This window comes from Magallana gigas, chromosome 2, assembly GCF_963853765.1.
Source record: "Magallana gigas chromosome 2, xbMagGiga1.1, whole genome shotgun sequence".
In the NCBI taxonomy this organism is placed as follows: Eukaryota; Metazoa; Mollusca; class Bivalvia; order Ostreida; family Ostreidae; genus Magallana; species Magallana gigas.
This window is the reverse complement of record NC_088854.1, coordinates 20452720-20477908: the sequence shown is the minus strand read 5'-3', so window position 1 is coordinate 20477908 and position 25189 is coordinate 20452720. Positions and strand designations below refer to the sequence as shown.

At 34.6% G+C, this 25189-nt stretch overlaps 2 protein-coding genes across 2 annotated transcripts; one reads left to right on the top strand and one right to left on the bottom strand.

Annotated features, from left to right (window-relative positions):
- The first annotated feature begins 9507 nt into the window (after positions 1–9507).
- Positions 9508–11872, top strand: LOC136273231 (uncharacterized). Its single transcript, XM_066077627.1, has 2 exons — positions 9508–11458; positions 11853–11872. Exons 1-2 carry the CDS (start codon positions 9508–9510, stop codon positions 11870–11872), a joined length of 1971 nt encoding a protein of 656 aa, XP_065933699.1.
- Positions 11873–20395: 8523 nt separating this feature from the next.
- Positions 20396–23956, bottom strand: LOC105332465 (ankyrin-3). The gene is made up of 3 exons (XM_011435084.4): positions 23830–23956; positions 22432–22973; positions 20396–21947 (listed from the first exon to the last, which is right to left on the bottom strand). Exons 2-3 carry the CDS (start codon positions 22459–22461, stop codon positions 20496–20498), a joined length of 1482 nt encoding a protein of 493 aa, XP_011433386.3. The 5' UTR covers positions 22462–22973; positions 23830–23956; the 3' UTR covers positions 20396–20495.
- Between the last annotated feature and the right edge of the window lie 1233 nt (positions 23957–25189).

Sequence of the window (25189 nt, the reverse complement as noted above, 5' to 3'; positions counted from 1 at the left end):
ATGTATCACTATGAACATTTACAAATTACAGAACTTTAAGCAATTATTTAAACAATAAAATGCTTTCTTTGGTGATTCATTTGGGATATGAAGGTAGCGACATTGCAGAAAAAATATGTAACCCGCTATGTAAATTTTTGCTGCAATGATCGCTACCTTCATTACCCAAATGAATCATCAAAGAAAGCATTTTATTGTTTATATTAACATCTTTCTTTTAGCCAATTGATAAATTGATTATGAAAAGTAAGTAAAATTCACTAAATTAATGTTAATGTACGTAAGTATGTTAACTAAAAGAAACAGCCAAATCGTCTCCTGTGAGACTTTGAGTCTGACGTCGCCATGATTATTTCGTGCGGTCCGTGATTTTTCCAAGGTAGTCGTAGGTCTCGGCCAATCGATAAACTGGGCGTGTCAAGTTTGGTCCTGTCAGTTTCAGCCGCTGTAGATTTCGACCAATCAATAAACGGGGCGTGTAGATTTCAATCTGGCTGTTTCTATAGAGCTGTGAATTAACTATAAGATATAAAGGGAGTAATACTTGGTAGATGTAAATATTTAGCATTGATATCATTTTTGTGTGCAAAGTTGTGTTTATATATTTTTATGTCTAGAACACTGCTGATTTGAAATTAAGTTTAAATACTGTGACAGTTTAATGTAAATCACTAATTACAGAGACGGAATTGATATCTGCATAAAATTGTAAGAAGCACATCTCATATTTTTTAATCTTGCTTCTATTTCTCAGATGTAATCTAAATGAAACTATTATTAGAACAAAATTTAGCGTTCACAATTTTATATTCTAAGGATTTGACGCAAAATTATTGAGATGATAAATTTAGTCAAATAATAGTAATTGGGGGTCAAATTTTACATAGGAATATAAAGAGTAAATCTATAGAAATCTTCTTCTCAAGAACCTTTGATCGGGGAAACTGAAACTTGTGTGGAAGCATCCTCAGGTAGTGTTAGGTTGTAAAAATCATGATCCCTGGGGGTGGGATGGGGCCAAAATGGGGGTTGGGGGGGGGGTTGAATTTTTACATAGGAGTATATCTATAGATTAAATCCTTGAATATCTATTTCTCAGAAACCAATTAGCCAGCTAGGAAAGCTGAAACGTGTGTGAAGACATCCTCAGGTACATGTGGTGTAGATTTAAAGTTGTGAAAATCATGACTCCCAGGGGTAGGGTTGGCCCAAAATGGGGGATCAAATTATACGAAGAAATATATAGAGTAAATCCATAAAAATCTTCTTTTCAAAAAGCAATCAGCCAGGATTTAAGCTTAAACTTAATTATATTGAGAAATCCCTAAGTAGTGTAGATTCAAAGCTGTGAAAATCATGACTCCAGGGGGTAGGGCGGTTCCACAATAGAGGGGTTTGGAAATTTTACATAGGGATATATAAAGTAAATTTTAAAAAATCTTCTTTTCAAAAACCAAACAGCGAGAAAAGCTGAAACTTATGTGGAAGCATCTTTAAGTAGTGTAGATTCAAAGTTGTGATAATCATGACTCCCGGGGTAGGACGGGCCACAATGCGGGGGGGGGGGGGTCAAATTTTTACATAGAAGTAAATAGTGAACAGTCTGTTAAAATCTTATTCTCAGAAACTAATCAACCAGGAAAGCTGATACTTGTGTGGAAGCATCGTCAGTATGTGTAGATTCAAGTTTGTTCAAATCATGGTCCCCGGGGGTAGGATTGGGTCACAACAGGGGTTGGGTGAACACATTTTTATGTAGGAATATATAAAGTAAAATCTTAAAATCTTCTAAAAAATCATTGCCTTGAAAAGCTGTAACTTGGGTGAAAGCAACTTTAGATAGTGTGGATTGAATCAAAATTTTGAGGGGTAGGGTGGGGCCACATTGGGGATCTAGTTGTACAAAGGAAGTCATTTTGAGGGGTAGGGTGGGGCCACATTGGGGATATAGTTGTACAAAGGAAGTCATTTTAATTATTCACAAAATGTATGGGTTACTTATATGCAAGCTTTTGACATATAGCTGATTCTTTAAAATTGTTTTTGTGTGATGCCTCTTGTTCCAAAAATAAAATGCATCGGGGTCTGCCATTTTCAGAGGGGTGGGCGGGGATGAGAATTTAAAAGTAAATTTTTTGTGACATATCAGAGAAATGAATCTTTCTATAACTCTGAAACATCTCCCTATATATTCTTGAGGAAGATCTCTTATTAACCTGGGCATTTTAGAGAAGAATTTCAATTTAAACAATTTACAATTCAATTTTGACAATTCTATAGACCCTGGGCCCTGATATAAAAACTGCTGTCTCTGTTTCTCCAACGTCATGAAAAGATTTATCCTTAAACTGAAAGTTTAATGAGAGTAGTATGAAATGTTGCATTTATTTCATGTGCAGACCTCAAAAGAATTGTATTGTTTTATATCAATGCAAACAATTGAAACATTAACATAAACGATTTGATTCTTTGTCCATGGCAGTCTTACATATACATGTATGGTACATTAGATATGGTCCGTGGGGTTATTCCCATAACAGTCAGGTTTGGGAAAATGCCTGTAGCTCAAAAACTTTTGACATCCCCACCCCTTAACAATATATATTCTTTCTCCTTGTGTAAAGGGAAATCACATGGTATATAGTTTATGGCCATATGGGGTGATTTCTTCCTCCAGAAACAGGAAGTTCCCTCATATCTCAAAATCCATTGAGATCCCCACCCTCAATCTATATATATTCTTGTTCATTGTATTAAGGTGGTATGGGACACTTCCATGTTGTGACGTATTGTTTATCGAAATAAACAATAAAATAATGTGTAATTATATACATTAATTATATAAGTAGTTTCTTTCCCAAAATGGTCACCTAACTCCGTAGCGCAGTGGGTTAGGGGGTTTACTACGAACCTGTAAGTCATGAGTTCGAATCCCGCTGGGGGTTTTACAATTTTTACCTTTTAAAATATTTTTAAAATCTAATTTTTGGGTTAAATATTGTAAAATTTGAAAATTCTAAACCGGTTAAAGTTTTTCAATTACATAGTACTTTAATCCACATTTATATCGACAGATGTCCCATACCACCTTAAGGGCCAACAAATGATAAGTAGTTCATGGGTGGTCCTGACCCCCCACAAACAGAAAGTGCCCAAATATCTTAAATACGGTTGATATTCCCACCCCTAAACCATATATATATATATATATATATATATATATATATATATATATATATATATATATATATATATATTTATATATATTGTGTAGGTCATGGACCCCAGGGTGGTCCTGACCTCCCCCCCCCCCCCCATAGGAAGTACACAAATAATCTTGAAAACAGTTGAGATCCCCACCCAGAAATCATATACATTCTTGTTCCTTGTCTCAAATGGCATATTGGTCATGAGCCCAGGAATGGTCTTGAACCCCCCTTTGAACAGGAAGTGCCCAAATATCTTGAAAACAGTTGAGATCCCCACCAATACTTATTTATATTCTTGTTCCTTGGATCATGTCGGCTCACCAGATAGACAGTAAATTACCCCTGGGGAATATCATCAATCGATATCATATAATCAAGTATTAGCAGTAAATTATATTGTCTGTAAAGTTTAACCCATGTGGGTAATCCCTACCCCCAATGATGTCCTCATTCATTTAAGAGACTTTATAATTGCTCTGATTACAATTACTTCTTGTTGTGGAAATGTTATTAACTGTAACGTTACACGTATCTAAGTAATGATTGTTATGTGCCATCCTTTCCAGAAGGGTGTTTTCCATAAATTAGTAAAGCAAACTATTGCCTGTTTTCCTTTACTTGTTTGTAGACAATTTCATTTGTCTGTGATAACTAAAAAAAATGCATTATTTACCCCAAGAAAAATTGGAAAAAAACTTGGTCTTGATCTATCATCCAAAGTTAGAAAAAATCTTGTGATTGGCCAATTTAATCATAGATTGTTTATTTGCCCTTTTATTTGCATTGGAAATCTGCTATTTTCAATTTCCTGTAGACACACTTGGCCTTGTCATGACGCATGAGCACAAGTATAAATGTCATCATGCGTTTTGAATATATAAATTGTAAGATCAAATGAAACATTTACACTTACATAATCAACTTGTAAGTATTTATGAAAAACAATCGTCAAATCATATCTATTCTTTGATAAAAGAGATTTCTCTTGACAAAGTTTAAGACTTGGCACTTTATCTTTTTAGCACAGAACCCAACTAAATAACATGGTTCACATTAAATTACAATAATCATTTCATGTTAACTCACAAACATGAGAACTGAATTAATTTTCACTAATGTTATACTACCTGCCCTGCAAGATGCTAAAAGTAAAATTGAATTGTTTTTCAGTGAAATGTCCACAAATGTACATTTATAATTTATTCAAATATATATATTACAATAACATATTAATAATATAATACTCCAACCACAGTTTGCAGTTATTTGTATAGTCAGACTTCAAATCTATCTTGACTAATGATAGTGTCAAACCCTGTCATAGTGCTGAAATGGAATGTGTCAAGGCTTTCTAAAATCATCATATCAGTCCTGTATCTTTATTTCTATCATACTTTTATTTTCAGATGCCCCCAAAAAAGAAAATAAACCATAGATCCAAAAAGCTGAAACATAGAGAGCAGACAAGAATCAGGAGGTTTGGACCAAAGCTCCATGAAGAATCCTGTAGTTCTGACCATGACTTTCATGGGAAAGTCTCCACAGATTTGTGTACGGACACAAGTAATCCCAAAGCCCAGATTCAGGCTTCTCCTAGTGAGAAAATGTTTCAATCAAATGCCTTGGGGGTTGCATCATCCCAAGGAAGTCTGAGTACCGTATACGTGTGTACGACACCGATCTCTGATTCCGTTTCATTGAGTACTTCTGAGGAAGTATCTGTCTCTGACTCGGTCTGTACTCCTCTGAGGGTACCCTGGCACAATGATGGCTTAGCGCCATGCCTTGCAGATCAGACGCAACCATTACTATCATTGCAAGATAGTATGGTTATGAAAAAAGATGCTAAAATGTCTAACTTGGTAACAGAAACTGAACAGTCTAACTTGGTAACAGAAACTGAACAGTCTAACTTGGTAACAGAAACTGAAAAGTCTGACTTTATGATTAAAAAGAAACAGTCTTACATGGTTACAAATTCAGAACAGTTCTGCAAAGATGGAAAAGAGTGTATATCTGATGATACAAACAATTCTGAAATTATGATGCAGATGAGTAACATGTATACAGCAGTTCAAGGTAATTTTCATCAAGCAAATGGTATATTTGGCTTAAATGCTGGGTTACAATGTGTTCCAAATTGTTTGTCAGCTTTGTCATACCACAAACTTAAAGAAGCCCAGCTTTGGCAGCCCCCAGACTTGGACAGAATTCTTACCACTGGCAATGAATTGTACGATACATTACAGAGATATACAAACATTGGCCATCGATATTTGCTTATATCAGACCTACCACGCATCCTTGACATTCACTCTAAATTGTTTTCCATGTCATTTTCTGAATCAGTGGCCAGTTTGATAACCACATCAGAGGTAGAAGCTTTGCCAGATTTGAGTTTATTCAATGCCAAACCATTGCAAGAAGCAATTCAAAGGGGTCTTGAAAACACGGATGGATGTTTTATCTGCTTTGGTGGAAATACATTGCTGTGTGGTGTTTTAAAGCATGGGTTTTTCATGTTTGATTCTCACTCCAGAACACCCTCTGGAAAAATGACAGCAAATGGCTATAGTTTATGCAAAAGTGTCAAAACTGTTGATGATGTACAAATGCATATCATTGAATTGGCGCAATCTATGGGTTTGTCTAATGCAATAGAGTGTGAAATAACTGGAATTTCCATCAAACAGATAGGTTCTCACGAGGATACAGAAAGCAACTTTCTTGAAGCTCATTCTCAAACTTCCTCTTGTGAGGATATCATCAACATAGAAGATGGGGATTTTCCAAATACAGAATTTGTACTGATAACAGAAAACTCAAAACTGAAGCTATGCTCCAATCTTCAAATACCAGTTTTCCAAAAAAATGCAAGTCACGTTCAAGGTGTAAGCAAAGAACCTGCAGGGTCACCATTGCAATGCCACACAATTATAGGTGATGGTAATTGTTTTTTTCGAGCTATATCTTTTAGCTTGACGGGGTCTGAAGATGCACATGGAATTTTAAGATCCAAAATGTGTAAACACATAAATAAAAACCCTACATTGTTTAAAGGACTTTTGAGGTCATCAAACCAATCCCTTGAAAACTACATTTAAAAAATGAGTAATGTTGGAACATGGGCAACTGAATTTGAAATAATAGCAATGTCGCATATGTTGCAAATCAATATTTTTACATATTCTGATTATGCTTGGAAAAGATATTCAGGTAGTCTCGTAGACAGTCATTTTTCGCCCATTGAGGGAGGCATTTACCTGAATCATGTTGATGGAAATCATTACAACGTAGTTGAATCTGTGTTGAACTCAAATGTTATTTCAAATATCAACACAGACAGATGCAACCCAGTGGATGATACTACTGACAGAAATCTTAAAAGGACTAAAGGAAAAGAAACTTTTGAAGATGATGCAAGTTTAAGAAATGAGCGTGGAAAGAAACGAAGGAAATTGTGGTTTCAAAACCAGTACACAAACAATGATCAATTTAGAATGAAAATTTTGTCTCAGAGAAAAGTTGAATATCTCTGCCAGAAAGAGAAAAAATTGAACAAGTTGAAAACTAAATACAAGGAGATGGAAGAATATAGAAGTAAACTAAGGAAGTTCAACAGAGACAGATATAACACGAATGAAAAACACAGAGAAAACTTGAAAAAACACAGTGAAGAAAAGTACAGAACAAATGCCAAGCATAAAGAAAAAAAGAAACAAGCTAGTAAGAAAAAATACAGAAAAGATATGAAGCATCAGAAGCAACTGAAGGAAAAAATTACTGCAAAGTACAAAGATGATGCATCATTTCGAGAAAATGTTAAGAGATCGAATAAATTGAAATACCAAGATAAAGATTATCAACTTAGAAAGAGAATGTACACCAAAAAAAAATACGAACAAAAGCCAGACTTGAAGGAAAAGATTCAGTTATGCATTAAAAATAAGAAAGAAGTAAAACAGAAGAAATGTCAAGAGACCAACTATGTTTTGGAAAATTTTCAACATAAAGCTTCACAGGGACCAAATTATGCATGTTCTTCATGTCACAGACTTCTCTTTCGAAATCAAGTGCAACCTTGTGTGCTAGACAGTTATAAAGAAAAATCAGAAAGCATATGGCGTGTTGCAAAGCAATGCATTTCCAACAAGTATAGACATGAGTGTGTGCAATCTTGTCCTCAAAATTGTACATTATCTTCACATTGGCTATGTAAAACATGTCAAAGGAAAATTGTAAAAGGACAAATTCCAGAACAATGTGCTGCTAACAATTTGCAGTTATTTGATATTCCCAAAGAGCTTCAGATTCTAAATTCATTAGAAAAGCATTTGATAGCACTACACATACCCTTTATGAAAGTTGCTTCATTGCCAAGGGGAGGTCAGAATGCTATTTATGGCCCTGTTGTTTGTGTGCCTTCGGACACAAAGAAAGTTGAAGCTTTGCCAAGAAAGACTGAGGAAGACATGGTAATACGAGTGAAGCTTAAACGTAAGCTAACATACAAGGGACATTATGAGTACCAGTTCATTAATCCATCACATGTTGACGCAGCATTAACTTACCTTAAAAAACATAATGACTGGTATTCTGATATAGCTGTAACTGAAAACAACATATTTGAAATTGAAAAATCAGATCAAAGTTGTTCAGAGGGTGAAAAAGAACAAACAGATGTTGAAAATGATCCAGAACATGATGATGAAATACAATCTGGAGTACAGTATGACACCTGTCTTCAGCCTGTTGACATTGGCCAGGAAGTTCTCGACCACTACTTTGATGACATTTACAATATAGCACCAGCAGAGGGAAAAAATCCAGTGCGAATGCTTCAAGAGAAAGGAAATGAGGCAAAGTCATTTCCACATTTATTTCCAAATGGGAAAAACACATGGACAGAAAGTAGAGAAAAGAGGATAACACTTTCAAAATATTTCAATAACAGGTTGATGAGTGCTGACAACAGGTTTGCTAAGGACATAGATTACATATTTTTTAGTCAATATCTGTCGGAATTAAAACAAGTAATTGATAAAACACAAATATCAATCCGAAAGTCGACAGCTCGAACAAATCAAGGCTCAAACATTACAGTTGAAATGCTGCACGATCCAGAAGTTTTGAAGAAAATGTTTAGATCTGATGAAGCTTTTCGTTTCCTTCAACCAATACGTGGAACTCCATCATTTTGGCAAGGTGTTCAAAAAGACTTGTTCGCTATGTTAAGGCAGTTAGGAATACCAACTTGGTTCTGCTCATTCTCATCAGCGGAGTTCAGATGGCATGACATCATTCATGTTTTAATGCAACAACAAGGAGACACTAGACAGGTTGACGAGCTAGATTGGACCCAAAAGAGTGAAATACTGAAGTCAAACCCTGTGACTGTCGCACGCATGTTTGAACACAGATTTCATATATTCCTTCATGAGGTAATATTAAGTCCAGCAGAGCCGATAGGGAAAATTCAAGACTACTTTTTTAGAGTAGAATTCCAACAGAGAGGCTCACCACATGTTCATTGTCTGTTTTGGGTTCAAAATGCTCCAAATTTAAGTCAACATGGAAAACAGGCTGTGTGTGAATTTATTGACAGGTACGTCTCCTGTTCAATACCAAAAGCGGATGCTGATTTGAAGTTGAATAATTCTGTTCTCCAAGTCCAGCAGCACAGTAAAAATCATTCCAAATCATGTAGAAAGGGTGGTAAAGAATGTCGATTCAATTTTCCAAGACCACCATCAAGCAGAACTTTTATATCATCTCCTCTTGAAGATGAAATTTCAGAGAAAGATTCCATTGACACTCAAGACAAAATAAAGCTCCAAAAGACAGAAGCAAGGAATATTCTGCAAACTATTTGGGAAAAAATTCAATCCAATGATTTTGACTGTTCGAAAACAACAACAGAGTTACTGAAAGATTTAGAAATTACACAGGATGTGTATGAACAAGCTTTTCAGATGATAACAGCAAAGCAATCTATTGTTCTTCAAAGGAATCCTAATGAATTATGGATCAATCAATACAACCCATTTCTTTTAAAATGCTGGGACGCAAATATGGACATACAGTTTGTTCTAGATCCATTCAGTTGTATTGTGTATGTTGTGTCATACATATCAAAAGCGGAGAGAGAGAGATGGGCATGCTTTTGAAGCAGACTAAGATTGAAGCCAGTGAAGGAAACTTGAATGCTAAAGAAACAATGAAAAAAATCGGATCAGCTTATTTATCTCACCGTGAGGTTAGTGCTCAAGAAGCAGTATATCGGATATGCAATTTGAGAATGAGAGAGTGCTCCAGAAAAGTGTTATTTGTCCCTGTTGGTGAAAACCCGACAAGGTTGAGCAAACCACTCTCACAATTGACCAAGAAAAAGGGAAATGACCATGAAGCTAGAGACTATGAATCGGACAACCAGGAGGAAGAGGAAGATGATATATGGATGACAAATATTGTTGAGCGATATCAACTGAGACCTGCCTGTGACCCATTTCCAAATATGTGTTTAGCTACCTTCTGTTCTGAATACAGAGTCCTGTCTAAATCACAAATTCCAAAAACGAAAAAAGAAGGAATTTATATGTTGCAAAACGGCAAAGGTTTTGTAAAGAGAAGAAGTAAAACAGATCCTGCCGTCATTCGGTATCCAAGATTTAATACTGAGAAAGACTCTGAAAAACATTACCAATCTCTGCTGCAGTTGTACTTGCCATACAGACAAATGACTCATCTTAAGCCACCAGGATTTGACTTGTACAGGACATTTTATGAAACTGGGTATGTTTCCCTAGAAAAATCTGACAAATTGGAGTCTGTAAAACAAATAGTAGACTCAAATTGGGCACAATTTGCTATCAGTGAGCAACTGCTAGATGAAGCTCAACAAATATATGAAACAATTGGTGATGTTCAAGATGCTTGGGCTACACTATGTCCAGAAACAGAAGTTGAAAGAGAAAATTGTGACATTGAAAGAAGAAAGCTTAAGAACCATGCTGATAACCAGGCTGAGTTCGTGGCTGACCTTGAAAACTGTGAAGGTAAATGTAATATTCCCTACACAGTGACGGTTATGAACAGTGTCAAGGAACAAATGGTACCTCTGTTAAGATCGCTAAATGCTAAGCAGAAACAGATTTTCTATTGTTTGAGGGAGTGGTGTTTGAAAAAAGCATCAGGAAAGAAACCAAACCCATTCCACTTATTTGTGACAGGGGGAGCAGGAACTGGAAAGAGTCATCTAATCAAAACCATCAATTATGAGGCTTCCAGAATATTAAATAAACTCAGTCCTGGACCAGAAGATACTACAGTTTTGTTGACAGCGTTTACGGGAACAGCTGCATTTAATATAGGTGGTTGCACACTTCACCATGCATTTTCCTTGAATAAGTACATGCCAATTCCTTATGAACCTTTGAAAGAGCAAAGTTTAAGTCAGATCCGTGCTAAACTGGAGAATTTGCAAATACTGGTCATAGATGAAGTTTCCATGGTTTACAAGAAACTTCTGTACTACATCCATGAAAGACTAGTACAAATTAAAAAAAATAAGGATCCATTTGGAGGTGTGTCCATACTAGCTGTTGGAGATTTCTTTCAACTCCCACCAGTAAAACAAAGCAGAGCGGAATGGTTGTTCAAAGAGAATCCGTGTTATCCATGTGACTTTTGGAATGAATATTTCCAACTAGTAGAATTGGATGAGATCATGCGTCAAAGAAAAGATCTAGAATTTGCTGAAAACCTCAATCGTTTGCGCACTAGAACTTCTAATGAAGAATTAGGAGAACACGTTTTACAAATGCTGAAACGCTGTGTCAGAGGTGGAAACGAAAATTCCTTGCATGTGTTTGCAACAAATGTTGAAGTAAATGAGCACAACCTGAAAATGATAAACAGTACGTGTACAGATTTACGGGAAATAGTGGCAAAAGATTTTGAGAGGGATAAAACAAGCGGTAAAATGACATTAAGGGAAAAACCCTTTGTACGACATAAGACAGATGGGATGTCAAGTGTACTTGTTCTATCAGTCAATGCAAGGGTAATGTTAATTCGCAACATTGATGTGTCAGATGGACTAGTGAATGGTGTTATTGGAACGGTCTTAGAAATCTCAGAGGAATCCAATGGAGACATCAAATCAATAACAGTTTCCTTTGACAACAAAAAAGTTGGAGAAAAAACTGGATTTAAGAGAGGTTCATATTTTGCTGTTCAGATTCATAGATGTGAGGAAGAAATGAAAACAACATCAAACAAAAGTTTCACAAGACATCAATTTCCACTTCGACTAGCATGGGCTTGCACGGCACATAAAGTCCAAGGATTGACAACAACAGAAATAGCTGTTGATTTAAATAAAGTGTTTTCTGCTGGCCAAGCATACGTTGCATTAAGCAGAGTTACATCTGAAAAAGGTTTAAGTATCTCGGTTTCAAATGATGGTGTGTTAAAGAGCAAAATCTATGCTGATAAGGAAGTGTCTGAAGCTCTGTCAAAAATGCCGCGGTTTTTCACTGAGAATAACAAGGATTTGTTGGATAACAAGTATATCAGAAAAATAATTTTGCACAATATTCAGAGTCTTCGCCAACATTTTAATGACATGACACATGATTGCAGATTTAAAGACACAGATGTGATCTGCCTAACTGAAACTTGGTTGTCAAATGTCGACCCTTTAGAGAATTTCCATTTGGAAAAATTCCATCTCCATCACTTGACAAGATGTGAAGCTTATGAAGAAGCAGATGAGATGTTCAGAAAGTTAAAGAGGTCAAAAGGAGGTGGCATTGCTGTATATTTAAAAGATACATGCAATATCACACGAAAGCAGCTTCCAGTTCAAAACATTGAGGGAATTCTGTTAGAAGATCACTTGCATAGCATTATATATGTTGTTCTTTACAGACCCAATGTATATGCTTTGCAAAAATTTCTAATGAACTTAGAAATGCTGCTAAAATCATTGGATAAGAGAACAGAGGACAAGGTGGTGATGGGAGATTTCAATGAAAATATATTAGCTTCCAATATTTCAACGATCAAACTCATGAAAAGCTATGGGTATCAACAGACAGTAGATTTTCCAACTACTGAAAATGCTACACTTATTGATCATGTTTACACAAAACTTCAGATGTCAAAAATTCAAACAACACCGTTGCCAACATATTATAGCTACCATGAGGCTATCTCCATGAACCTTTATAATGCAACATGATCTGAATAATGGCTTGAGGTCTGTAGAATAGTATGAAAAGGAAAGTATCAATGTACAATTTAAGGTAAATATGCCAGTGCATGCAAAATGAAAGACTTCAGAGATATTTATTTCTGAATCAGGTTTTCATTTCACGTTCTCAACAACTGGTGCAAGACCAAGTTTAGAAACAACAATCGATGCATAAAAAAGTAGAGTACCGAAATGAAGAAAATTATATCATGCGAAAGAAAATTTAAAAGTTGATGAGACAACGAAGTTATTTGCATAACTTTATCCATGAATGTTGATAACCTGTTTTAGGCTAACATCCATCAACACTAGCAACATTTTAAATTTATTGATATACTCATTTTTCTTGAGGATGGGTGAACAAAACAGCATGAGACAAACCCCAGTATTCTTAGTGCCTGATGTCATTCCATCTGAAATTTGGAATAAGCTACAAGTAAATAAAAAACGCCTCAATTGAAATTGATGCATCCAAAATGATTGAATATGTCATTGAAAAATGAAATGGGGAGACTTATAAAATTGTGTGTTTTAGATTGCACCGCCACCCTTCCGCCGAAAAGAAAATGGAGCTATTATTTTCTAAACTCCTAGTCAATTATTCAAGTGAATTTATAGTTTTTGCAGTAAAAATACTGAGTTCTTTCAAGATACAGAAGTCTCATTCTGGCAGTAAGTAAAATATAAAATTAATACAGCATAAGAGTCAGCGGGTACCAAATCGGCCACCGTTTTGTTTTTACTAATTCGCAACCTGTTACATCAAATAGTGTTGTCACTTTAGGCATCACCATTTTTGCTGCAATGTTTACCTTCAAATTTGAGTTGCAACAATAGGTTTCCTTTAACACAATTATTCTAATTACATACACCAAATTAATTAATAAATTTTATTAATATATTTTGCCGTTATGTTCTAGTTCATTCAAAACACTTTTTCACTCCAAGTTTGCTAGACAAACTGCATTGCTGAGTCAATTAAAATCAACCATCAAATACCATGAAATTTACCTATTAAATTTCAATATCTCCCTATGTTTCAAATGGAGCTCCCCTTTCAGAGAGAATCAATACACAATCAGAGTATGGCTTCAATATGGAGATGTCTCATACCACATATCAGGTAAACTTTGATGAAAGTTCAAAAACAGAACCGATTTCAATTTAAAACGTTCGGGCATATTTAATTAGTGATTGACACTTTTCGGACTCTATGTGTGATTACAAGGAAACAGAGTGTCACGTCTCAAGGACTGCTAATTCCTTAAAACAACATTGTGCAATTATCAGTTTTTCATGTTTTGGACATCAAAGACTCATAAGAGTTTATTTCATTATTTTATATCTGTGAACCTTTCACTCAGATTTCAAATGTCATCACCTGTCAATTTATACTCATTGTTCAGATTCTTATATATAGTTATGTACAATTGTCAATCGGCAGTCCATCACATTCCATTATTTGAAAATGTTTCATAAAATGGTAAGAAATAAATTTAATAATCCATCACATTCGAGTATCGAGGAAAAGTATTGAGATAAAAATTGACCGAAAACCTTCATCAATTCAATACCATAAATCAAGATTGACGTCACGATCTGCATTTTATTTGATACATCTCAGGGAACGTATCGTAACATAAAAAGTAAATTATATGGAAACAGTTCTAAGCTCTCATTTCCTTTATATAGATGCTGAAGCAAATGCTAAATGTACAGAATTCATTTATATCATTATCAGTACCAAATAATAGACTGATTAAAAGCTTCAAGTAAAAAGACTATTTATAAATCAGTGGTTTGGAGACTCTCCCTGCTGTATGTAATCAACTAATGAACTGATGATTTTTTAAAACAACTAGGCACCGGTGAAAGATCAATACAATTTTTTAAATACTTTACTTAAAATTGTCAGAGAATATAAATACCAATGTGAATCATGCTTGGGAAAACAACGGATATACCCCAATTGTATCTAAATTGCTTTTAATAAGTAAAAATGTTCGTACCTTCGTTTGATAATTTGATGAAATGTTTTAATAATATCTTTAATAAACAAATATTCCATGTCAAGCCCAATTGCAAGCAAGAACCTCAAAGAATATGACATGACAAGGATATTATTAAAAAAATTATGATTTAATGTAATCAATCACCTGCACCGCTGCGATATAATTAGATAAATTGCAAGGTTATGATATGCTCGACACGTGATAACGAAGTCCATATGACGTAACAAAAAATGCATGAAATATAATGTTTAACATTGTTGTAAATATATGTTATTCAGATTTTAAGGAATACTCCCTGACAAAGTATATTTATGTTGATCAACAAAGTATCGTTTTCCAGCCGTATTTTAGTTCCAGGACACCATAACATTACTGCGCCATTTAACCACCCAGCTCCGGCGGAAGACCTACTCGTTGCTTTGCAACGAGCTCGTCTCTAGTTTTATTACTATTTTTATTTATAGAGAGTTTAATACAAACTGTCTCAAGCATGTAAGAGGTATCTTATTATAGAATGAACGCAAGATCTTTTATATGGAATGCCATAGCTGCCTTAAGGTCAATTTCATATTATATGAACTGGTATTTCATTTATATGCAATAGTAATATCATTATATGCAGTGGTAACATCATTACATGCAGTGGTAACATCATGATATGCAGTGATAACATCATTTTATGTAGTGCTAACATCATTATATACTATTATTTCATCATTATATTCAAGGGTAAAATCTTTATATGAAGTGGTAATATTATTACGTTATGTCGTAAGATCATTATGTGCAGTAGTTTATTCATTATATGCTATGAATAAATCTTTATATTACATGATAAACTCATTTCATACAGAGCTAAACTCATAATGAACTATTGTTCAATCGTTATGTTATATGGTACACTCTTCATGTGCAGTTGCAAAATCCTTTTATGCAGTGCAACTTCTTGATATTAGGTGATAAATTCATTATATGTAGTACTGACATCATGTTATGGTGTATTAAAACCATTATGTATGGTGGTAAAACCTTTATGTATTTTGGTGAAAGCTTTACATGCAATTGTAAATCCTTTATATGATGTGACAATTTTATAATATGCCGTCGTTGAGTCATTATATTATGAGGTCAGTTCTTTACATGATGTGATCATTTCATGATATGGAGTGGTAACTTCTTTATATGCAGTCGTAACTCTTTATGATGAGGTTGTAAACTGGTTCTCGCTGAAAAGTTTTAATGGGGAAGAGGTCCAGTTTTATTTTTAAAAAAAGATGCCGCGTTCGTTGTGACGGTGCACAAATCCTGGTCAACTTGTCGTTTGTTTTGAAAAGAGAGAGAGAGAGAGAGAGAGAGAGAGAGAGAGAGAGAGAGATTTTCTCTGTTCTTGATACATCGATGTGTGATAAATCGAATGAATTTTTAGTAGAGTACGCGTTTAATTTTAAAAGTAAAATAAATTTCAAAAATTAAATGATTGTACTTTGTAGAAATTTTATACCCCCCTCTGCTTCTAGATCCGCGCATACAGATAGGAAGATCACTTTATGTATCTTGATATTAACATAGAACAATTTAATTTCTACTTGCTATCGTGTTTTAAATATGTATGTAATTCTTTGGAGCTTTTTGAATTAATAAATCTAATTCTGTCTCTTCAAAAACGTTTAAATTGAGGAGTTACTTTGCTCTTGATTGTTATTTAAAATAATTTTAATAGCATCCATATAAACCGTGGTGCTTGGAACAAACTTATCCGTATTTTGCTGATTCATACATTATTGCACGGCTTGCTTTTAACGATGTCGAACAATATGTATATATATTTTGAAAACGACATATTTTACAAAAAAAATACATTAACATTATCGATTAATGCGTTACTTCCTCGTTCAGCAGCAAATGTTTTAGCTGCAGATCTGTAGCTCTCTGGTTTAAAAAAAAATCGGATAGACAATTTGTCTATCCGAATTTTTTCAACCAGAGAGCTACAGATCTGCAGCTACAAATGTTTATAATGTGAACAAAGTCGGTAACGTTGAAAAAATCAGCACACATGTAAAATATTACAATAACAAGCGTTTTATAACTTATTTATCCCGACATCATTTATTTTCAAAACCATCGGAATAGGAGTATTACCTTTTCAAAAATTAATTTAAAAAATACCAAGTAGTTAGTCTCGGTGCTTATTCGGACATCCTGCGTAACCACTCGGCTATACTAGACACGATGAAGTTTGCTAAGATTTAAAACACCGTTTTTTAACTTCGGAGGTTTTTTTTTCGAAGTTTAATCTTTAAAAATATGCCTCTTTGAAACAAAAATCGGATATGCCATGAAACCAGTCACATTTTTCAGTGAACCCATTTTACAATTTGTTTAATGCATGGGGGTCTTGAACGGGGGGGGGGGGGGGGAGGTCGCGGGGAGGACCCCGCCCCAGAAAAATTAAAATTTCTTAAAATTTCCATGAAATTACCAAAAATTTGCCTCGGACCCACCTCCCCCCACCCCTTCGGCAAACTTCAGTATTCATCGCACACCCCCCCCCCCCGAAAATTTTGTATTGATCCGCGTATAAAATGGTCCTATAAAAATGATATGAAGATATCTGCAACAGCTTTATGGAAAATAGCACAGGAACTGCAACACCTTCTTTGTAGGATTTAAAATACAAAAATACATGCCCGGTGAGCTTAAATTTTATACAGTGGATGAAACAACCATAAAAAGAGGTTAAGACCAACCAATTTCTTTATTATTTCTTAAAAATAAAATTAATTTTAAGAAAAATGAAAAATAATTTTTATTTATGTTTATGAATAAAAATCTGTCTATTCCTTTTGTGTTGGAGGCATTAATCAGCGAGAAGTAGCATCTACCTGGTACATTGAAACAAAGGTCTTTCGACTTTGATTTTAAAACGCTTGCTTCATTTTTTGTAATTTCTTTTACTCTTAAATTAAAAGCATACTCTACTAATAATACATTCGATTTACCACCATACATAATGGGTTCAATGATTGATATTATGATATCGATGTTAAAGGACAGATAAACTCACTCTCTCTCTCTCTCTCTCTCTCTCTCTCTCTCTCTCTCTCTCCTCTCTCTCTTAAAAAAACCCGACAAGTTGACCAGGAAATGTGCATCGTCACAACGAACGCGGCTTCTTTTTAAAAATAAAACTGGACCTCTTCCCCATTAAAACTTTTCAGCGAGAACCAGTTTACAACCTCATCATAAAGAGTTACGACTGCATATAAAGAAGTTACCACTCCATATAATGAAATGATCACATCATGTAAAGAACTGACTTCATAATATAATGACTCAACAACGGCATATTATAAAATTGTCACATCATATAAAGGATTTACAATTGCATGTAAAGCTTTCACCACAATACATAGAGGTTTTACCACCATACATAATGGTTTTAATACACCATAACATGATGTCAGTACTACATATAATGAATTTATCACCTAATATCAAGAAGTTGCACTGCATAAAAGGATTTCGCAACTGCACATGAAGAGTGTACCATATAACATAACGATTGAACAATAGTTCATTATGAGTTTAGCTCTGTATGAAATGAGTTTATCATAGCATATAAAGATGTATTCATAACATATAATGAATAAACTACTGCACATAATGATCTTACGACATAACGTAATGATGTCACCACTTCATATATAGATTTTACCCCTGAATATAATGGTGAAATAATATTATATAATGATGTTAGCACTGCATAAAATGATGTTATCACTGCATATAATGATGTTACCACTGCATGTAATGATGTTACCACTGCATATAATGATATTACTATTGCATATAAATGAAATACCAGTTCATATAATATGAAATTGACCTTAAGGCAGCTATGGCGTTCCATACTTTTAGCTTTTTTATTACCTGTACAGGCTGGTGACGTAATAGATTCAAAGCGGAAGCAGGCATTTGTTGACGTCGGCACTGCAAAATTATGACTCTTTTAATAATCAACTATCCATTCTTCAAACTTTTAATTAGATAAGAAGAGGGTGCTTGAATTTGATTCATCTATCTGCAATGAATTTCCCGCATAACACATGCTTAAATTCAACTTGCAAGAAACCCAGTAATCAATTCAACTTATGAGTTTTCGCGAAAGCCACATTAGGTTCTTATTTCGAATTATGATTCTCATGTATTGAGGGATTCTTGACTTAGAAACTAGGTGTGAGAAAATCGTTTTCAGATCCTAGACATAGTTTTATTTTTTACCATGAGTCATTATATATGTTAAAGCAGCGATGCAAAACTTTTGCCAAAAATTATTTTTCATTATCGAAAGATGGTGATCGCTTTGATGATGAAACGCACTGAAGCTGTAGCTTTCAGGAGATTTTAATTAGTTTTATTTTCAATGCAAACAAGAAGACCTAATCATAAGAAAAAACAACAATCATTGCTATAAGATGTTTAGATATCGTGGATTGGATTTCAAACATTTCAACTGAAGGCAAACTCTAGAAACAAACACTAATAACCAATTGTCTGGTATTGACATTTGCATTCTTTAGGATACTTGAAACAACATACCAAACAATGTCTAACTGTGTAACTGGGACAAAGCAATCGTTTCAGCTAAGAGCGGTCTGCGTCCATTGATACAAACTATCAGTCGAATCTTCATCTTTCTTCTGCTGCACTTAAAACATCTACATGTTACTTGAAACCCAGAGACGTTTCTTTAAAAAAAAATCCCAGCTGATAATAATTAGTAACCTATTTTAAAAATAAAGTAAATAATGTGAAGTACGTTCATATTCTTTTAGCGTGATTATTAAGTTATTTGCATTTGCACTTTAAGAAATTTTCAAATTAAATAAATAATTATATGCTTATTTTCTAAGTATTCCTTTTTTAAAACGTTATAATGAATTGTAATTAAACCCCTTTGAAAATTGTTATAAGATTTCTTTAAAAGATAATTTAAATACATGAGAGTAGGGGGATACTTAGAAAGGGGTCACAGCGAGAGGTACAGAAACAGAGACCAAAGAAAATAGAGAGGTAAGTACATATCAAACGGAATCACAGTGGACATCGAGCACTGTGCGGCTGACATACATACACTCAGAGATATGTAAGGAATGTGATGCACCGCGAATGACCGTCGGCGGCAGAGCCAGGGTACTTGTGTCTGATGTTAATTCTCGAAAACGCGCATCGCTCGCCAGGTAACGACTCTGCTTTTGGATCCGGAACGGCAGGAGATCACCAGACTCGCACCTTGACATAGTTTATTTAGTCTGAATTTTCTCCGAGCGTCTGGAAGGATCAAAGCCAGTTGTCGTTAGCGATAACAGATGTGTTCGTGTGGTCTTCTTAGATGAATATTATGATCATTTTTTACAAATAAAATTTATGTTACTACATTACAGTTTTGATTAGAATTGTATTCAGCTTTTTCGGCTTATCAATTCAATCGTTATTTTTGCACATTGGTTCACGTTGCTGTGGCTGTTTCTGGTGTGTATGTTATCTTGCAATATATGCTGTTAATTAACATCTTAAAATTAGAACACCGTTTATTTATTTTTTACAAAATTTAGCCGTCTTACCCCATAAAAATTAGGAAATAAGTTGTAGCAGGTATGTAGTTTAAGTTCTAAACAACACTCAGGTGTTCTGGAAACAGACACAAAACATCGGCACAATGAGCGGAATGTAACAGAATTGCACTTATTGTTTTAGGCAAGTGCATGACGGGAATGCTTCCCAGCGATTTTTTAGTTAATATATTTGACAGTTCAAGAACGTAAGTAAATAAATTATGTCTCAATCTGTACATCATGCAGTCACATGCAAGCTGTAGACATTTCAAGTTTCTTTGCTCTAGACCAAAATAAAGGAATTTGTTCACAAATTTTAATCTTCAAACCTTTCTACGATAACAATAAACTCTGAAACAATAGTAACAATTCTAAAAAAAATCTAAATAAACAATATATATCATAAATCAAAAAGGAGGTAGGATTTGACAAGACTAGGAAGCGGAAGTGTTTTGACTTTTTCCGGAAGTCCGGTGCACATTCGATCCCGGATATATAACCTGCAAAGATGTTTTAGTTCTCTTGGTCGACATCCGTAAGACATCAGGCACTTTTTGGCTTCGACATTAATAGTGTTGACGTGTTTTATGCTGTCGTTGTCATACAAACAGGCAGCTACAAAAAGTAAATGACAAACATCCTTCTTTCCGAACACGTTGTGCATAAAATGAAGAATTCCAAAAGGATCCTTGGCGCGAACTACTCCAAGATATCCACGAAAACTGACTTTGGCGCCAAATTTGATGAGCAAAGAGATGACGTCATAATGAATATCACAGCCATTATTTTTCAAGTATTCTATCAGAGGAGGAAGATATGGGTCTATGTAACTAACTTGCTCCGAGTAGGCATTAACATTAGCATTCTTGTTCAGTAATAACTCTACGATCTGTCGCCGATTTTTGAGACCTACCAGGGAGCAAGCAAGCATTAACGGCGTAGCGCCATGTTCTGTCCTCTCCTCCACTTTGGCTTGATACTGGAGCATGAGTTCACATAGTGCTATATTGTCCTTAACGATTGCTTCATGAAGTGGACTGTATTTGTAATTATTTGGACGGCTCAGACAAGCACCGTTCTTCAACAAGTACTCGGTAATATCAACATCCCCTGCTTGTATTGCAAAGTGTATTGGCCTTCGTTGTTCGAACCTAGCAGGACATGTGGCATTCACATCAGCATTAAACTGCAGTAACAATTTAACAGTCGATAACTTGTGTTCTTTACAAGCCTTCATTAAAGGTGTAACGCCACATCTGTTGTAAACGTTGGGATCCGCTCCATGACTAAGCAGAAGCTCCATACACTCTAGATTATCCAGTGGTACTAGACTAATTTCATAACCCATGAAATATTTATGATGTGGACTAGCACCATTTTCTAAAAGAAGCCTAGCGCATTCAATATGATTGTTTTCGATCGCCATATTGAGTGGTGCCATTGTCATAAAACTGTCCTTTTTATTCAAATTGTCTTCTTCTATCACGCCAAGTTTGCAAAAATTCAAATTCGCACCATTTGTAATTAAAATGCTCAACACATTGTGGTATCCTTTTCTGGCACAGATGTGCATCGGGGTATACCCAATGTCGTCTGTCAAGTTCACATCAGCGCCATTGTCAACCAAAAGTTTGACACACTCGACGTAGTTGACGAAGGCCGCGTAATGGAGCGGACGTAGTCCTTTCTTGACTCGACCGTTGACGTCCGCCCCGCATCGGATGATCAATGTTATATCCTCTATGGGCGACTTGAAGGTGATAGCGTCCGCGAGAAGCCTCAGCAAGGCCTCGGGACTCCATTCCAATCGTCTCCGAATGATTGGTTTTGGACCATCATATGTCATACAGTTCTGCAATAAATACAATTCTGTGAATTGTATTGCCATGTAGTAAAAAAATGAACTTTTACAGTACAACTTATTGTGTGTTAGAGTTATAATATTAAAATCCAGTGGGTAAAAGAAATTTGAATTGTCTCTACAATTTGTGCTATATTAGAAAATGAAGATGAATAATTTAAATAATTTTTAATTTAATTCAAAATGAAATGAAAAAAAGCAATAAAAATTACCTTTTTATTTTAGGAAAAATTCAATTAAAAAATGTCTAAAGTTTATTTTATTTTTGAGAACGTAACACTTACTTATGAAATAGTTTAAGTTTAAAAAAAAGACCCAAAGGAATCTTACTATTTATTGGCTTTAGAATTGCGAATTAATGATTGTAATAAGTGTATTATGTCTTTTAAGAGACATACATATCATTACGATTATTAAAAAGATGAATGTTGAAAATCATATAAAGTTAAACGTATAGCACCGAAATCATTCCTACCTCAAAATCTTCATATTCGTCATACTCCATTCCGTAACTGGGAAGCTGTAACACTGTTATGCCTATTACACGATATTTATAATGTTCGCGCACTCGTGTTCTTACGATTACGTTTCATGCATCGATTAGGTTGTCGGAGGGGTTCACACAAGGATAAACAATCAATATAACATAAACAATGGAACCCCACACAGCTCGATCGAATCCCTCCTTTATCGAACAGAGATGGCCATTACGCGATATATGCAAATAATTCCGTCAGCCTGTTATCGAATTGGTTCATCTGCGATGAACCTAGAAAGAACCCCTGTGTGATATATGTGTCAGAATTAGCAAACGACCTAATCAGAGAGGAATAAAGTAGATGCTACAGAGAGAAGCAAGAGTCAATCAGTTCTATTGTTCCACTGCCACTCTGCTAGCGTCATCAGGAGGGTGAACGTTTTCGGAAGGTATTTCACTTGTCGCTGTTCACAACGTGTTATATCCATACTGCGACCCCCAGAACCTCCCTAGAGACGACGTCTACAACATTCAACAACCTGTAATGAAGAGATCAGAAGGCAACGGGAGACAGGTTACCGTGTAAAATCATTTCCACAGACATCAGATTGAGAAAAAACGAACACGGTTCTCTTGTTTTTCTACGCTGTTCTTAATTTCACCAGTCAGCGATTTTTCCGCACTACATGTTAATTAGCAAAGAATGCATGCATGCCTCAAAATTAGTGTAATATGATTTCGTCGCGACTGCAAAAATATAATGAAACTAGAATGGTTTAATCAAGCTCATAGTTTTAATCTTTTTTTTCTTTTCGACGTCGTCATTTAAAAGTATTTGATATATAATCTCATAAAGTTATTTGATATATTCTCATAAAAGTTTCACTAAGTATGCTACAGACACACAAATAAGTAGTATCTCTGATATTTCATTACAGTAACTACAATATTAAGGCTTTTCATTTAAAAGTAAGTTTTAGAGTGCTCATTTTTGATATGCCATTATCTCTTTGTTTTATTGCTTTATTCATTCCAGCAATTCTCTTCATTTCAAGGAGGTAATCGTCGACAGTTGTGTACAGGGTGTCGTGAGAAAACCGCGTTCTCTAATATCAGAATAATCCCCTGAATCTTCTCAAAAAACAAAAGTGTTGGCAAGTGTTAATCATGGTAATGTCTGTCATTTGCCTGCCATGCACTCTTATACATATATATCAATGCAAACGCACACCAAGACATTATAGTTTAATTATCTACTGCGAATTTCTCAAATATTTCCGCCGCGTTCAGGAAAATTGGTACATTATTATATTAAAACCTCTTGTGATATTTTAGCATCCATTTAAAACTCATCTAGCCGCCAGTTTGGCAAAGAAATAAAACTTAAGTCGTTACCTGGGTTCAAGGTGGTGGCGTCGAAGGTTGGACTCTTATGGATCAAAGATGGCAGTCCCACTGTGAAAGTTAAAAACTCCCCTTCTCGCTGATTAGCGATTGACTTCTTGTTTAAATGTAACTACTATGTACATGTACTTTTGTCATCGCCTTAGGGTAAATGATTCATAGGAATGTGAACAACCTATTGCATCATTTATTTTATAATCAAAAAGATGGTACAAAACAGAGGATTTTGAAAATTTAACATTTCATATGATAGTTTTAATTGATACAACTGGTCTATTACATAGAGAAGGAATTAATATATTTTTTTAAGTAATAACATTGTATTAAGCCATTCTATAAATCCAAAATAGGATTTCAAGCACTACAAATGAACAAACATTTCTGAACATTTGTGTTACCGCCATTTTTAAGCACTTGGCAAACAGTGCTTAGCCTAGCGCCTTGTGACAGCGTTTCGAACACACAGGAGTTGTTTATAAAACACCCATTGCGGTGAAAATTTCCATCGGTTTTCTATCTGATCAGAAGATAGGTATGGGTTAAATGACCAGTCAATCAACTTTAAACATACGTGTTCGAATAGTATTAAGATCTAGTCATACATTATTGCTATACTCACGCCTGGAAGACTGCACATCAGACTTCGTATGTGTATCTATTACATGTAGGTGTAAATTTAGACATTGGTTTAGCTGAATACTTTGAAGATATACATATTGAGAATACACTGAGAATGTTAGAGTCATTAAAAATAATGGTAATCATATAAAAGTAATGAAGAATATCGAGACGACAAAGTTTTTTTGTAATTTGAGAATATATTTTTTTATTTATTTTATAATTTTAAACCCTGTAAAATATTGTGAATTATGTATAACACCCTTTGTAAAATAATATTAAGAAGCAATACAATTAACTGAATTAAGTAAAATAAAACTAAATATACAAGTCGTATTTAACTGTATTTATACTGACTAAACACACATAAAATTAAGCTGCATTTTCAAAGTGAGATTTTTTTAAATTGTAAATTTCTAATTTACAGTTTAACTTAAAATATGTTAACGGCAAAAATATTGTATTTACGAGATTTTCTTACTCATATTCATATGAAAATTGTAATGTATGTTAGGTACATTAGGTGCTCTATTGTAAATAAATCTGTTTTCTGATAACATTAAATGCTATGTTTTAATCTGATCAGATAAGTGCATGAGATAACAATTATTTTTTTGTCGCAAAAATTATCTTTTTCCCTCAAAATGCAGCCCATATCGCTTTTAGTATTTCAACAAAACAATATAAAAATGTTTACATTATTCCTTTTACAACATATTTGATATATTGACAT

Excerpts from the sequence above, each read along its gene's own strand:
- LOC136273231 (XM_066077627.1), top strand. The coding sequence starts at position 9,508 with ATGAGAGAGTGCTCCAGAAAAGTGTTATTTGTCCCTGTTGGTGAAAAC. Across the intron at positions 11,459-11,852 it reads TGCTGTTCAGATTCATAGAT|ATTTAAAGACACAGATGTGA; the intron begins GTGAGGAAGAAA and ends ACATGATTGCAG.
- LOC105332465 (XM_011435084.4), bottom strand. The coding sequence starts at position 22,461 with ATGGAGTATGACGAATATGAAGATTTTGAG. Across the intron at positions 21,948-22,431 it reads ACGAATATGAAGATTTTGAG|AACTGTATGACATATGATGG; the intron begins GTAGGAATGATT and ends TATTTATTGCAG.